The 16,267-nt window shown below is 39.2% G+C and overlaps 1 protein-coding gene across 5 annotated transcripts in view; it reads left to right on the forward strand.

Annotated features, from left to right (window-relative positions):
- WDFY3 (WD repeat and FYVE domain containing 3) overlaps positions 1-16,267 on the forward strand; it is a 300,207-nt gene that overhangs the window by 264,980 nt on the left and 18,960 nt on the right. For all 5 annotated transcript variants that reach the window (XM_034772580.1, XM_034772579.1, XM_034772581.1 and 2 more), the window contains 11 exons: positions 590-738; positions 1,232-1,352; positions 1,807-1,892; positions 4,697-4,777; positions 6,311-6,365; positions 6,719-6,838; positions 8,626-8,743; positions 11,819-11,925; positions 12,795-12,948; positions 15,330-15,421; positions 15,745-15,957. In XM_034772580.1, the coding sequence (XP_034628471.1) occupies positions 590-738; positions 1,232-1,352; positions 1,807-1,892; positions 4,697-4,777; positions 6,311-6,365; positions 6,719-6,838; positions 8,626-8,743; positions 11,819-11,925; positions 12,795-12,948; positions 15,330-15,421; positions 15,745-15,957 (1,296 nt within the window). The remainder of the gene's footprint in view (positions 1-589; positions 739-1,231; positions 1,353-1,806; positions 1,893-4,696; positions 4,778-6,310; positions 6,366-6,718; positions 6,839-8,625; positions 8,744-11,818; positions 11,926-12,794; positions 12,949-15,329; positions 15,422-15,744; positions 15,958-16,267) is intronic.

Here is a 16,267-nt window from a genome sequence, read left to right on the forward strand (position 1 = left end):
GAATCTCAGATTAAAACATGTTTTAAGGTCTGTTATAGTGCCTTGTTGTGTTTCCATTAACCCTTTGTCAGTGTCTGTATCGTTTCATTCCTGCTGGTTCTTCTGACAGATGACCACAATTTGGTTTGGTGTTTATTCTGTGGGATAATGGAGAAAAATAGTCTCCCATTTTAATCTACATTTTGTTGGTTATCTTTTAAACAAATGGAACACAACTGTTTTAGGTAATATTCGTAACAGACTCTTATGTCCTATTAAATTCTCCTCCTTTTATTGAATCCCTGCTTTTATTCTTTTATGCATACAGAATACAATAGAAAGAAAAGAGTATATGATTGCATGTATATTGATGGGTATATATAATTGGTTCTGAATTGTACACAGTTTTATTATAGCCCATTTTTTAGTTCATTTGTCTGATGCGTCTTTATCATATATTTTAACTAATAAAACAAGTAGCACAGAATTGCTGTACTTTTAAAATAAGAAAATATTGTCTGGGAGAACAAGCCATAACTTCCAACAAGTCAACAGACTGAACTGGAGCTAAATTAAGCTGCTTTGGCTAATCCTATGGGTTTCATTACAGATTCAGCACATGTACCGCTGTGCCCGAGTTCAAGGTCTAGACACCAGTGAGGGACTCCTTCTCTTTGGTAAAGAACACTTCTATGTGATCGATGGGTTTACGATGACAGCCACCAGGGAAATACGGGATATTGAGACACTGCCTCCAAAGTGAGTGAATTAATAGAGTCAGTTTAGCTTGTTTAGTAAATAGACAAGAAACATTGTGCGAAAGATTGAAGAACAAAACTCTATAATATCAGACTTAGAATGGTCGTGCACCTGCACCTGCTTCCACAATTGTAGATTGATATGCACAGAATTATGTATAAATCATGTGTTGTTTAGCCGTTAACTCTAATTTCTTGTTCAGAGCATAGATGTCATGATTTTGGCTCTGTTATTCTTGGTTTTATTACTTATACTAATAAAATATCATAGAAAATTGTAGTTCAGAATAAAGATAATTAAGTTAAGCCTTGGAGAATCATTTTAAACTTTTGTTCACTGAGTTACAATAGTAGTTTTTCCTCTGTGGTGACTTGAAAAATAATAAGATTTATAGTTGCAGTCTGCCTGGCTTAACAAACTCCATACAGTTGAAAAATAGTTTTTGATATTCATTGGTGGTCATTTTTAACTTTCTTCCTCTGGTTACCTACAGTATGCATGAGCCAATTATACCTAGAGGAGCAAGGCAAGGTCCAAGTCAGCTCAAAAGAACATGCAGTATATTTGCATATGAAGATATCAAGGAAGTACATAAAAGGAGATACCTATTACAGGTAACTCTTGTTTTGTTTCGATTGGATGGGAATGGAGAGAATTTAGCCAGCATTGTTGTTTGTTGAAAGTGTCACTTTAAAAAAAATAATAATAATATTAATTCCTGGGGGTGATCAGCAGCTTGAAAGTGAGGACATTTGGAGTCCCAAAATATGGATTGAGTTGCCTAAAATTAGCATCCAAGTTTGAAAATGTTGGCATATATACTTTTTACTTGAGGACCGAGTGTATTTTAATATTCTGGACATAGACTGACAGCACTGATTCGGACAGTTTTTAAGTTAGTTGGTGTCATCATTGTCAACTTTTCACTATGGCTAAACTGAGATCACCAAACATATTTCACTTGTGAGCTACAACAGCTGATTCTAAGAGGTGACACGCTAATTCATTAGTCCTATTGTTTGTAACATCCTTTGATATCTATATTTTTCCTCTGTCCTTTCTTTCCAGCCAATTGCTGTTGAAGTTTTCTCAGGAGATGGACGGAACTATCTTCTAGCTTTCCAGAAAGGAGTTAGAAATAAAGTCTATCAAAGGTATTCCAAAATGAGTTAAATTACAGTGATTTAAACTGAGCATGATTAGTAGTGTTACTGTTTTTTAAAAAAAAGTTTCAAACATATTTGAAATTATTTTTGATAGCTATATTAGAATGGGCATAAGCCCCAGGAAAAGGGAGACTACACCACATTACAGATTTAATCAATTTAATTGCAGGATATATCCGGCTCTGAAAACACCATACTATAGGTACCACAGAGAAACTGTACCAGTTAGTTAATCCATGGTCTATAGATATAGTATTGTATATGACACCCACATACCACAGGGAAGGGCACAATAGGAATACTTAGGAACATTTGATGAGTTTTCTGCATTGTTTATATGTAATGCACATAGTATAGATATACTTGTAATGACTGACATTCCTTGTCCCTGAGTGTTGGCTGAACATACTATCTTTACGTTTGGATTATTCTCTGGTGACCCGGATATGTTGTATAAATTAAATAATTTTGGGATGGGAAAAGGAGATTTTACAGTTCCAGGCACATGGAGAAGAGGGCTGTGTGTACAGATAAAATAAGTTTGCTTGTGGATTTCAGACAAAAAGTGAGATCTGAAGAACAAAGGAAAGCCACTGGACATCTAGACATCTTATATTTGTTTCTGAGGGAATGCAGCTCAAAGTTGGATGAGAAAATGAGAGCCCACCCTTTCATGCCTATAACATCTTGCTGTCTGAAAAAGGAAAAGAGTGTTGGTTTGTCTACACTAGAAAAGAGGTTGACGTTAGATCCTTCTTCAGACAGAGAGTAAACCTGTAGACCTCAACCAGCTGAGTCAAAGTTAAAAGTGTTAACCCACATCTATGCTGGAGATAAGGTTTGTGGTTAGCTCCGATCTTACCTCAACCTCTGTTCTAGTGCAGACAATAGAGATGGTTAGAAAAATTTGACAAAACACTTTTTCATCAGAATTTTCCATTTCATCAAAATTGAAACTTTCCACCAAAACGGTTTGATTTTGATGAAGGTCCAGTGGAACCCTGCCTACCTATCTGCCACCTCAGCTGAGTCAGACTTGGGGACCCCAGGACTTCCAGGACCCTCAGCAACCCGCCAGATGGATTGCTTCAGAGTTTGAGTCAAGGACTGCAGGCCTCCAGGGTCCATGGCTTCTCAGCAGCCCAAGCTTCCAGAGTCTACCACTGTGCAGCAGCCCACCTGACTAGAGACCCCAAGGCTTCCAGAGTACATAGCTCTTTAGCTGGGGCTTCCAGGGTCTGCAGCACCAGACCAGTGTGCCATATGTATTGGCACAGAGTCAGGAACCTCACTGCTTCTGGGGTCCATGGCCCTGGGGCAGCCTGTCAGGCGGACTGCCTCAGAGTCAGGGCTCCATTCCCTTTCACGGGGAGTTTTTGAAATTGGGGAGGGGGATTGTTCAGATTCAGGATGAATCAAATTTTAAAATATCTGAATTCTCCACAAAATGGAATTACCTTTCTCCACACAGACACACCCACAGCTTTTTGCAGTACTAACAGATATTCAACTAAGGTATAACATTTTTATTAGTTTGACATTGTGTTGCAGTTGCCAAAGCAGTTGGGCAGCATGGCTCTCCCACACTAGTGGACTACTAGTTTTTCCTGGGTTATGACCTCTCACCTAATCAATGCATTTGAACTGTGCCTCTTTAATGCAAATACAGGAGGCAGTTCAGATTTGTGTGTTGGGCCCTGTGGCTTGTCCATACTGCATCACCCTTGTGTCATATTCTTCACCTGTTGATGCACAAACAGAGCAACTGTTCAGCAGTCCCTTTTTTAGAGCATATTTTGTAGCAGCAGCAAGCAGAATCCTTCAAAATGTTCCGCTAGCTATCTGCTGACCAGGACCCCCTACAGAACCCCTTCTCGGTCTTCTGATTGTTGTGGGGCTGCCACATGGGGCATGTGGAAGGGCAAGTCTGTAAGGAGAGTTCTGGCACAATTGCTCCCAGCCGACAAACCTGTGGCCTGCCAGAGAAAGGAGCACAGAGTCTGGGTGGCATCCCTCCCACAACAGCCGGATGCCTCTGGAGACATAACCACAAGGGCCGAGTTAGCTTGTTTTACCACCTGGAGGTCAGAGAGCCAGAATCTCCTCAGCAATCAAGAATTCTTTGAGAAATTCAAATAATTCCCTCCCCTCTCTCATCCCAGTCCAATCCAAAGGTTAAAGCTCCATAATCCTGTCCGTATTTAAGTGGATGACTAACTTGGTACCTTGCTTGTTGGTGTAGGAGGAGGGTGATCCCTTGTATCATCTCTTCAGTTACATATTAGAGGCTAAAGAGCATAGGGGAACACACGAGCCCCAAATAAGAAATAGACTGGTGCATCACCAAGGGTGAGAATCCTTCTCAGAATGCCTGAAAACAAGAAAAAAGCGAAAAAAACTCCCCACCTGGTCATCTTTCCGGAGCTCCAGATCCTCTCTTGAAGAAGGGAAATTCTGTGTTTTGGATCATGTTCACCCCAATCAAAAGTAGAGAGAGACAATTCCTCTTGACGTAATTGAGACCAGGGGGAGGAAGTTAGTGTCTGCTATTGATATCCAGAAATGCTAAACTTGCTTCATGTGTTAAATACGAGATTTAAATATCTAACTTTGTTTGCAGATAGGAGATTGGGAGAGCGAGAGCGGGTAGTTAATTTTTTTTTTTAAAGAATTTACATGGCTGCTTGGAATCAAGTTGCCACTTGAACTGAGTTTTGGTGGTTGGATTCTCTTAAATAAAAGGTACACATGGAACATAAATGTAATTAATTTTATTCTTTTAACTAATGTAGGTTTTTGGCTGTGGTTCCATCTTTAACTGATAGTTCAGAGTCTGTGTCTGGACAGAGACCTAACACCAGTGTAGAACAAGGGTATGTGGTTCTTTTCCTAAAAATCTATTGCTCAGAATATCAAGTGAAGAGACTGTTGTTTTCAGTGTTTGCTGTGGGTGTGTTGGTCCCAGGGTATTAGATAGGCAAGGTGGGTGAAGTAATATCTCACCAAGCTCCTCATCAGAAGCAAGCTCCCTACACACCGGGACTCACCAACTCAAAGCAGCACCAGACCCTGCTGTAACAACAGATGCAAAGTCTGCAGACATATCTCCACCGCTACAATGATCTCTCTCTCTCTCACTCACACACACACTCACACACCATCTTTCAATATCCAGGGGCCCTCCCTGTCCCAACATGTGGTGTGCCTCATCCAGTGCACTAACTACCCCAATAACAACTGTAGGTGAAACCAGACAATCGCTACACTCTCGAATGAACTCTTACAGAAAAATGATAAGACAAAAACACCCTATCACTTGAGGATAAGCACTTTTCACAGGTCAGATATAAAGCGATCACTCTATCAGCTCTTGTCCTCAGAGGAAACCTGCGCAAACCTTCAAAAGACAAACCTGGGAACTTAAATTCATAATTTTGCTAGACACTAAAAATTGTGGTCTTAAAGACACAGGATTTATGGCTTATTACAACCATCTGTAACCCACTAACCCCCTTCTTTTGTCCTATGACTGCAAAGGTGTTAACTGGCCACTTCACTTTGAATGGTCTCTTACATGTTAACGTCTTGTGCTAAACAATCTGTTCCAGCTTGTATTTAGCTGTGACTCTGAGTGCCTTTCCCAGACCTGAAGAAGAGCTCTGTGGAAGCTCAAAAGCATGTCTCTCTCACCAACAGAAGTTGGTCCAATAAAAGGTATTCCCTCACCCACCTTGTCTTTTTAAATAGAGACTTATGTTGTTTAAAGTTCTGGATCTTCTGGAGAACTATGTATCTTCCGTGCTGAACTGCACTGCCTTGAGCCAGACCAACAAGAGTGATTGGAGATGCTAGGTCTAAAAATGCTGATCATCAGGAAGTTATTAGTGAGAAAAAGAAAAGAGAAATTCACATAAAACATTTGATTTTACAAATTGCCTTTAACTGCAATTGCCTTTAACTGCAATTGCCTTTAACTTACAAATCCTGTTGGCACCACTGTTTTCCAACAAAAGTTATGTATATTATGTGAATTAACATTATTAATAAATTAATTTGTTTACTGTGAAATAGATTTCAGCATGAAATAGATTTCAGCATTAAATAACTGTCCATAATGTGGGTCTTATAAGGTTAATTTGTCCTTGCACTGAAATGCATAGTTAAATGTTTTAATTACTTTTGTTCAGAAGTCAGCTAACATTTGTGCACTGATTTATGTGGGTGTCAATTTGATAGGCGTTGTACAACATTGCTAAGGTATAGTAGTGGTAATCATTGGTACTCTACTAGAGAGTAAAATGTAGATATTCAAATTCTAATGCTTTAAGTTTTGTACCATGTTACAAAGATGCAGCCACAATATTGTGCTAAATAGAAAAATACTGACACATCCTTATTCCTATTAGGTCTGGCTTGCTTAGCACTCTAGTGGGAGAGAAATCTGTGACACAAAGATGGGAGGTAAGTATGAGAGTTCTACTGTGCTTATATTGTAGGAAGAGCCAAAATTTATAGACATATGCAATGAAATATTTGAATAAAATGTGCTCATGTTCAGCAGGTTGAAAAATATAGTACCCTGGAACACTTCTCTCCACAGCAAATTGCTTTGCAGTATTTTGAAAGAAACAAGACTGTTTGCACCATTAGACGTGTGAGACAAAACAATGCAGTAAATCTCAGAGAGTATTTCCACAAATCTTTTATGCTGTAGTTTGTACCTTGTTAGAGAGCTGACCACAGTGAAGATCTGCCAATTTAAGTGTTTGATTATTCTAAAATGAACTAAAATGCTAATATTTATCCTTTTTAAGAGAGGAGAAATCAGTAATTTCCAGTACCTGATGCACTTGAACACTCTGGCTGGCAGATCCTATAACGATCTCATGCAGTACCCTGTCTTCCCCTGGATCCTTGCAGACTATGATTCGGCGGTAAATATGAAAACTTATCTATGTCATATTAATATTTTTACATGTTTATTTTTAAGGTGCACCAACACTATAGTTGGTTCACATTACCTCAGTGGAGCTGGGACGTATTCAGTTTTCCAAATCTTTAATTTCAGTTTACTTTCTTACTACACCCATTCCTACAATGAGCTCCACGCAGACCTGTGACCCTGAACTGTGCAGAGTCCCATTGAAGTTAATGCAACTCTGCACAGACAAGGAGGACTGTCTACAAAGAGCTCGTTGCAGGACCAAGGCCGAAGTTTTTTTGCATGGTGGCCTAGTGATTGACATGGACACACATGCGCAGTGTTGCTTTGTGTCATAAATTTGTTGCTTGTAAATCTCTGCCGTAGTTCTCTGGACTGTTTCCCAGTGGCTTTTGTGACATAGCGCAGCAGTTCTCAACCAGGGGTCTGCGAAGCCCTGCAGCTGAAACTCAGACCCTGAGCCCCAGTACCCCCTGTGCAGCTGAAGCCCCAGTCACCGGCTCCTGCCACAGGGCTGAAGCACACAGCCCCTAGCTACCCCCTCCCTGTACCTCGAGCTACCCCCGTCTGCGCACAGCACCTAGTTACCCCTCTCCCTGCACCATGAGCTACCCCCCGTCCATGCGCAACCCCTAGCTAGCCCTCTCCCTGCACCCTGAGCTACCCCCCGTCCATGCGCAACCCCTAGCTAGCCCTCTCCCTGCACCCTGAGCTACCCCCCTGCCTGCACACAGCCCCTAGCTACCCCCTCCCTGCGCCCTGGGCTGCCCCCTTCCCACGCACAGCCCCTCGCTACCCCCATGTCCAGGCAAAGTCCCTGGCTACCCCTCTCCTTGCACCATGAGCTACCCCCCTGCCCACACGCAGCCCCTAGTTACCCCGTCTGCACCCTGTATTACCCTCCTACCGCACACAGCCCCTAGCTACACCCTCCCTGCACCCTAAGCTGTCCCCTTCCCACGCACAGCCCCTAGCTACCCCCCCCCCCCCCCCTGAGCTCCCCCCCTCCCCTCACGCAGCCCCTACCTACCTCTGCCTGCACCGTGAGCTACCCCGCTGCCTGCATGCAGCCCCTAGCTACCCCCTGCCTGCACCCTGAGTTGTTTTCAGATTTTTTGAACTGAGCGCCGTGCCCCCCCCCCTTTGTAATAAATTTTGGTTCCGCTGCCCTCCCCCTCCCCACAGTCCAGATAGGCTGGGTGGCCTGCTGAGGTGAGTCGGGGTAGAGGAGAAGCTCCCTCCCCAGACCCTGCTGTGCAGAGCTGGTCCCTGCCTTCTCTTCCCCCCCCCCCCCCCCAAATAGAAGTCAGAAAGAAAAAGGTTGAGAACCCCTGACATAGCGGAAGCATTCCTGTTTGGGAGACATTGCAGTCTCTCAAGAAATTTAGCCCCAACCTTATGAAAGTGACAAACCTAGTTTTGGAAAAGCGGAAAATGATATTAATGTTAGTTTGGGCAGTACCTTTGGCCAGTCAGTTTGTACCTAAGGGTGGGCATAAGGTGCTGTGATGAAGACCTGCTGTTGAGGGTAGCTTTTGCAGGGATGCGGGGGAGACATAAAGCACCCCCCCTACTAGAATGTAGTAAAGATATCTTCTTGAATTAGGCTAAACAATTCTTTAGAAAAGCATAACTAACTAGATGAGCTAAATCATTGCTGCTGCTTACGATAGGCGGCTCTACAAGGAAGAGATAAATACTATATAGCTCATAAGGCTCCTCGCCTTGATCAGCCAGTTCAGAGTGCTTTTAAGAATCTGTATTTGTTTATTTTAAAAGGAACTGGATCTTACTAATCCCAAGACATTCAGAAACCTGGCCAAACCGATGGGAGCACAGACAGAGGAAAGATTAGCACAGTACAAAAAGCGATACAAAGATTGGGAAGATCCTAATGGTAAGTGATTGTACAAATGCAGATCTTGAAGAGCAGAGATGGGCGCATTTTAAGTTAGTCAGTGTGCCTGTCTTCTTCCTCCAAGAACATCCTAAACACCTTTTGCATATGTGCACACCAGATCCTGTGGGAGGGCACAAAGGGTTGTGGTGTGGCCACTTTATGCCAGTGTCCTTTTTAAACGTGGCCACAAAGCAACTCCAAGGCCCCCACTGGGGAATACCCTGGCTTAGAGATCTACTCTTCCCACACGGGTGTCACTGGTGTGGGAGGCTGCTAAACTTGGTTATTTCTATGCCATCTTCCCTGGTAGTTACAATGACCCAAGTGAAGGCAGCCCTCAGATCTGTTCTTACCTGCTCTTGGGAATGTACACACCCTCCCCCTTTGGTGCCTACACCAAGCTCAGCACCAACACAGAGATGAATGCCCGACTTGGTTTGTATGGCATTTCTGCCTGTGCCAGTGCAAAAAGGAGAGACATAATTCAGTCCATCAAGGAGATGCAGAATACTACATTAAAAAATCCTAATTGCTGCCCAAAAAATAAATAAATAAAGCAGGAGTTTTCAAACTCTTCCATACTACAGACTGCATGTTAATAGAGAGAGTCTCTCATGGACCACGTACCCTCCTGATTGTGATCGCATAGCATCCCTGTGGAACTAGTTGTTTACATGAAAAAGTAATATTAGGAAAGCAATATATTTTGAGCAGTTTTTAATGTGGTCTAGCAGCTAGAAATAAATAAAAACCACTATCATATGACCAGGCAGCTCTTCACAGACCACAGCTTGAGAACTGCTGAAATAAAATAAACAGGGCAAAGAAATATGAATCTCTTTACATAGATAGATCTTATACAGCTTATTCATTCAGTTCTCAGTTCATGTATTTACTAAGTGATCATTCATCTGAAGAAGACAATAAATGCAATCAGTCTCCTTATATTACTCCTTTAAAGTACGCAAAATGCCCCCTAGAACTGAGTTAGATTTGATATTTTTCTCAATTTTGGACTAACTCCCTTAAATATTAAAAATACGATCTGTGTATGTGTCCAAACTATTATTGTTATACTGCACTCCCTTCCTATTATGCCCTTTTTTCAGATGATAAGAATTTGATGATTCAAGAACATAAGAACAGTCTTACTGGGTCAGACCAATGGTCCATCTAGCCCCATATATTGTCTTCCAGCAGTGGGCGGAGCCAGGTGCTTCAGAAGGAATTCACAAAACAGGGCAAATTTTTTTTTTTTTTAATCTTCTGCTAGTTGCTCTTCAAATTCTTTTTTGGCCTGCCTATTTATACTTTTACACTAGACTTGCCAGAGTTTATGTTCCTTTCTGTTTTCCTCAGTAGGATTTGACTTTCAATTTTTAAAGGATGCCTTTTTGCCTCTAACTGCCTCTTTTACTCTGTTGTTTAGCCATAGTGGCATTTTTTTTATTTGGGGTATAAATTTAATTTGAGCTTCTATTATGGTGTTTTTAAAAAGTTTCCATGTAGCTTGCAGGCATTTCACTCTTGTGACAGTCCCTAAAAATTTCCATTTCACTTGCTTCCTCATTTTTGTGTAGTTCCCCTTTTTGAAGTTCAGTGCAACTGTGGTGGATTTCTTTGGTAACCCCCTCTCCCACCTACCAGGACGTTAAATTTAATTACCTTATGGTCTCTATTGCCGAGTGGCTCCGCTATATTCATCTCTTGGGCCAGATCCAATGAACCACTTTAGGACTAAATCAAAAATTGCCTCTCTCCTTGTGGGTTCCATGACTAGCTGCTACAACAAGCTGTCATTAATGGTGTCTACAAATTTTATTTTATTTTATTTCTTCCTGAGGTGACGTGTGTCCAGTCAATGGGGGGATAGTTGAAATCCCCCATTATTATTGAATTTTCTATTTTTGTAACCTCTGTAATCTCCTGGAGCATTTCACCATCACCATCCTGGTCAGGTGGTCAGTAGCATATTCCTACCGCTATATTCTTATTGAAGCCTGGAATTTCTAACAATAGAGATTCTGTGGTACAGCTTGATTCATTTAAGACTTTTACTATATTTGACTGTTTCATATAGTTATTCCAATATATTTTGTACCCTGGTATTACCTTCTCCATTGATTATCATTGTTCTTCCAAGTTTCTGTGATTCCTATTATATTGACATTCTCATTTAATACCAAGCACTCAGGTTCACCCATCTTCGTACTTAAACATCTAGCATTTGTATGCAAGCACTTATAAAATTTGTCAATATTTAGCTGTTTGCCTTCCTGTAATGTAATTGAATGGGACTTTCATTTGACTGTTTCTCTTCAGCTCCTACCTGTACTTGATCAACTTCTATCCTCTCCTCTTTACTAGGATATAGAGAATCCCCATTAATAAATCCTCCTCTCAGAGATGCCTCCATCCAAACCTTGTGTTCCTTCACACCTGTTGGCTTTTCCAAGCCCTTAGTTTAACTGCAATTTAATAGGTCACTACCAGTAATTTGAGATCTGTTGTTCTAAAGTTACTGTACTGTCCAATACCAGCAGGTGGCAGAGTTCCATTTCTGAACATCCAGCAGAATTGTGTGAAGACATTTGTACAGATGGCTTGTTGTTGCCAGCAAATGAATAAAATAAAATTTTTACAAAATCTGTAGTCAGCAATTCTGAGAAATATTAGAGCACTAAGCCTTTAATTCCACATCATAGAACAGGCTAAAGTAAAAATTCTCCTTTAGAAGAAGTAATTGTAGCTGTCTTGGAATGTTTCAATTATTCAGAGTATAAAACTGCTAAATGTGCAGTGTTGCTGGGCAAAAGACTATTGAATTATGACTAGTGGATTACTGCCAAAGTTTAAGTAAGTGGTTTCAATGTCAAATCATAAAGTTTAAATAGTCTTAGTTCCGCAAATATGAAAGCTGCAAATACCAATTTTTAATGTGTTCAGGGTCATACTATTCTCACAGTCTAGCACTTCTTAAACCTATTAATTTCTTAATTTACTGCAGATTTTATCATGAACATTTCCTCTTTATTTCCTCTTCATTCGTAACTTTTAATTTTTCTTTATCAGGGGAAACTCCAGCTTATCATTATGGTACTCACTATTCATCTGCCATGATAGTGGCCTCGTATCTTGTCCGAATGGAGCCCTTTACACAGATATTCTTACGGTTACAGGTAAATTGTGTGAGATTTCATTTTTCTCTCTTTCTGTCTTGTTTAAATTTGAAAATGGTTAAAAATGGGAATCATCTGGTAACTCGATTCTCACTGAGCATGGCAGAAGAAAGGAAGTGCTATAGCTGCATTGTTTTCTTCTTGGTGATTGTTATTCTCTTTAGGATAGCAAAGAGATTTTTATGGGCAGATGTATATGATCCTTCAGATGGAAGTCTGAACATTTTGAAAAATGTACGCAGCACGAAAATTCAACAGAGAGAAAACCGCTTTTTATTTAATAAAGTAATAGTTCAAATCCAACTTTGTTCATCTATTGTTAAAAGAACTCATGCATCAGTTTCCCTCATTTGGTTCTCAAGTGTTTAAAGACTAATTTGTTAAACTAGTTTGTCAGTCTAGTATTGAGAGTCAAATTAACCAAACATTAGCACAGCCTGGAATTTTCTGACAGCTCGAAAATTAATTGGGTTCACAGTGCTACATTTTAAATATTTTCTTAGCTGGAAACCATCAGGCAAGAACATTTATTTTCTTTGGGCCAGCATTTCAACCAAAAAGACTAATATTTGGAATAGGGCTAGATCTTTTTTTTTTTTTTTTTTTTAAACAAAAAATCCTGTAGATGTATATTTTTATGCTTCATATTTAGCATTATTGCAAAGAAAGATTATAGCAACCAGTAGAAGAAAACATAGTTTTAGACCCTTTTGTTCCAGGAGAGGTTTTTTCCTTTTTTATTATTGTATTTATTTGACTGAGATAAAACGTTACCAAACGGTTTTACTTTACAGTTTTATAGACCTTGGCTGAGTCTGCTGTGCTGAGAAATATTCTGGTATAAAGATGCTTCTCATTTCATTCTACAGGGTGGCCACTTTGACCTGGCTGACAGAATGTTTCACAGTGTGCGTGAAGCCTGGTATTCAGCATCAAAGCACAACATGGCAGATGTAAAGGAACTCATCCCAGAATTTTTTTACCTCCCGGAGTTTCTGCTCAACTCCAATAACTTTGATCTAGGTAGGCAAAAGCTGCTGATCGCATCATGTTATGGATGTGAAAACTGGTCCAGACATAAAACAAGTTCAGTAAAATGTATGTAACAAAGATTTATGTAACAGGGTAAGAAAATGGCAGATGGCTTACTGGAACTGAGCCTTAATTATCTTTTGATTATGGGAATATGTATTTCCCAATGCTGTGTGTTTATGAGCAATTATATAGGGAAATCTGGACAGTTCGTTTGTAACTCTTGACTTTTTCTTTTAGATGAATTAAGATGTTTTCTCAAACACCAAATACTCATTTTAACAGCTCATATAAAACTGCATTTTAGAAATTAAATTGAACAATAAATTTATATTTCCAAGGGAAGCATTTTTATTAGAACTCATATGTTCAGCAAATCCTGCTTTGGTAGGAGAATGTCTGATGACTGTTTTTCTGCCATATAATCTACCAGTCTTAAAGTAGTGTTTCAGTATTCAGGCCAAATGTGTTTAAAGGACAGACATAACCTCGGGTTTGTATAATGTGTTTGTCCATTTTGATATTTAGACTTCTAGGAGTGAAGTTCTTTAAGGAAAAGTAGCTGAAAGTTTGATAGATCATTTCCACTGTTATTTATTTAACTGCAATGAAATTTCACTGAACTGTTGGCAGATCACACCACTGAAAGATAAAATAACTGATGTGAGATAAATATTAGTGTTGCCATAGCATCGTATTTTTTGTTATGAGATTAACTCTTTAGTTTTTCCAAGTTCTATGCTGCAAATTCAATAACAGGTATTACTAACCATCCACATCTTTTAAAAATCAAAATCATTGGTGCAGAATATTTCCTAAGAGTTTAGAAGCTTGAGCCAAGGATCTCTGACACATTCAGACACAAGAACATAGCAATTACTATACCTGTTTAGACCTATGGTTTTAGGGAAAGTTTCCTCTTAACCTTTATCGCAGGCTAGCTTATATTCTGAAACTCCCATTTCTATCCCTTTTCTATTTGTTTTTTCAACAAAATTGAAACTTCAGTGAGTAAAAGATTCAGGGTCCAGTTCTGCAAGCCTTATTTATATTGAGTGGTATTTACAAGCATAATCCCATGAACTCAAGAGTGGGATTTTGTAGCACTTCTCAATGTGAATAAAGGTTGAAGAAACAGTCCTTCAAGGTTTACAGCAGAGGACACAGTATATGAATATATTCTGGTAGTTTAAAATGTCTTCCTTATATGGAGAAAATGAATCATGGTGTGATTCTACCAGTGGGATGCCTTTTTACTGTTTGCTCTTATACCATTTCGTCTCAGGATTATTTTCCTCCATTATACAGCCTGTTGGCATATAAATCACTGAAAATGCACTGAATTCAGTAATTAGTAATTTGACACCTGCTAGTCCTCCCTTATTTAAAATCAGACAGGTTTAAACTTTCAAAAAGTGTAAAACTTTCAAAAAAGGGACCTGAAAGAGTCTACTAAAGTGAACATCCAAAATGTCACTCCATCTGAGGAATTTATCTTCATATTCTGATATTTCTCATTTTGTATTTTTAAAACTTGTGCGTGTGTGTGTTTGAAAGGATGGAGTAGAGCTTTCTGAAGTTGTTTTTCAAAAAAAAAAAGTCATCATTCAGTACAAGCCAAATATGCAGAAAGGATCCTGGTTGTGGTATGGCTGCAAGAGGCTGTTGTGTGGGCTGTTTCCATTATTCTACAAAGACATAATTCCTTACAAAGTATCTACCCTGTGGCAAAGAACTGTTTAAATTGAAAATATAGCTATAGCAAGATGAAATTAAAGTTCTACAAACCTCTTTATTAGGAAGGGCTAAAGACTTTGGCTTCTCTGTAGTGAAAACTATTAAGGTAACTGGACCATTATTCAAAATTCTCAGAAGGTTAGATAACCATCAAATAAATCCTCATAGCTAAAAACCTATTAAACTTACTTTTAAAGGATTGTTAAGGATGGGAAACTGAAATGATCTATATCTATATATATCTATATATAGATATATCTATATTTATATCTATATATAGATATAGATATACGCAAGGAACATATAATTCTGTGTCTCTACCCTGTTCCCTGAAATAACTTTAAGTGCCTTTATTTTATATTTTAAAAAATTACAAATAGTTCAAGCACTCTCACAAAACAACCCTATATAAAAAAATATATACATGATGGAGAAACATGTTTTTAGTAGGGTGACACCTTTCGGGCTTCTAAGGGGCTAGAGAAACAACAGTAAAAAAAAATGCTGAGAAATTTCTTGAAGCACTAACTAGATAAAGCATGTGCCATTGTACCTATAATATGATTTTTGTTTCTTCTCGTATTGAGATGCATCACTGTCTTTTTTTGCTTTTAAAACTTCAATTTATTTTGTAGGTTGCAAACAGAATGGTACTAAGCTTGGAGATGTGATACTTCCCCCATGGGCAAAGGGAGATCCTCGTGAATTTATTAGAGTTCATCGGGAGGTAATAAACATTTTAATAATGTAAAAAGCACAGAAAGTTTATTTGGACTTAAATACCAGTCTAGGGAGCTCAATGCATCCTTTGTAATCACTTTTCTATTCGATGTGCATCTTGGGGAGGTACCCTGTTATGCTGATGGACTAAAGAACCAATGGTCCTCCATTTGCTCTTGGTATCCATATTGGTTGAAGCAGCTAATAAGGTGCTACTATACTGCTTTTCCTTTAAACATATCAAAAACTTTGTGTAATTTCATCCATCACAGTCAGATAATAGACTCAGTGACTATCTGCTCAGTTTAATGCATACATTTTGAATTACAGGCTTTGGAATGTGATTTTGTGAGCGCACATCTGCATGAGTGGATTGACTTAATCTTTGGTTATAAACAGCAAGGCCCTGCTGCAGTAGAAGCTGTAAATGTCTTCCATCATCTCTTTTATGAGGGGCAAGTGGATATCTACAACATAAATGACCCATTAAAAGAGACAGCTACCATAGGATTCATTAATAACTTTGGGCAGATACCCAAACAGGTAAGGATGTTCTTTAACCTATTGTAACTATATGCCAGAAAATATTCAACTCCAAGCATTTCCAAACGCTTTCATATAAAAAGGCAATTCCAGTAAAAACATATATGGTATTTAAGTTTCTAATATGCATTTCTGTTCTTTGTCTGGAACTTAAGTTCAAGTTTTGTGGTTGGAAATACATTTGCAGAAATGCAGACTCAGTTACAGGTGAATCTATTCTCAAGCCGTTACATGCATCTAACATAAACTTTGGGTTTTGTCAGTAAGACTTGAGATTTCTCCCTTTTTCCTCATGCTCCAAAAGTAGAGG

Source organism: Trachemys scripta, chromosome 5 (assembly GCF_013100865.1).
Source record: "Trachemys scripta elegans isolate TJP31775 chromosome 5, CAS_Tse_1.0, whole genome shotgun sequence".
Lineage (NCBI taxonomy): Eukaryota > Metazoa > Chordata > Testudines > Emydidae > Trachemys > Trachemys scripta.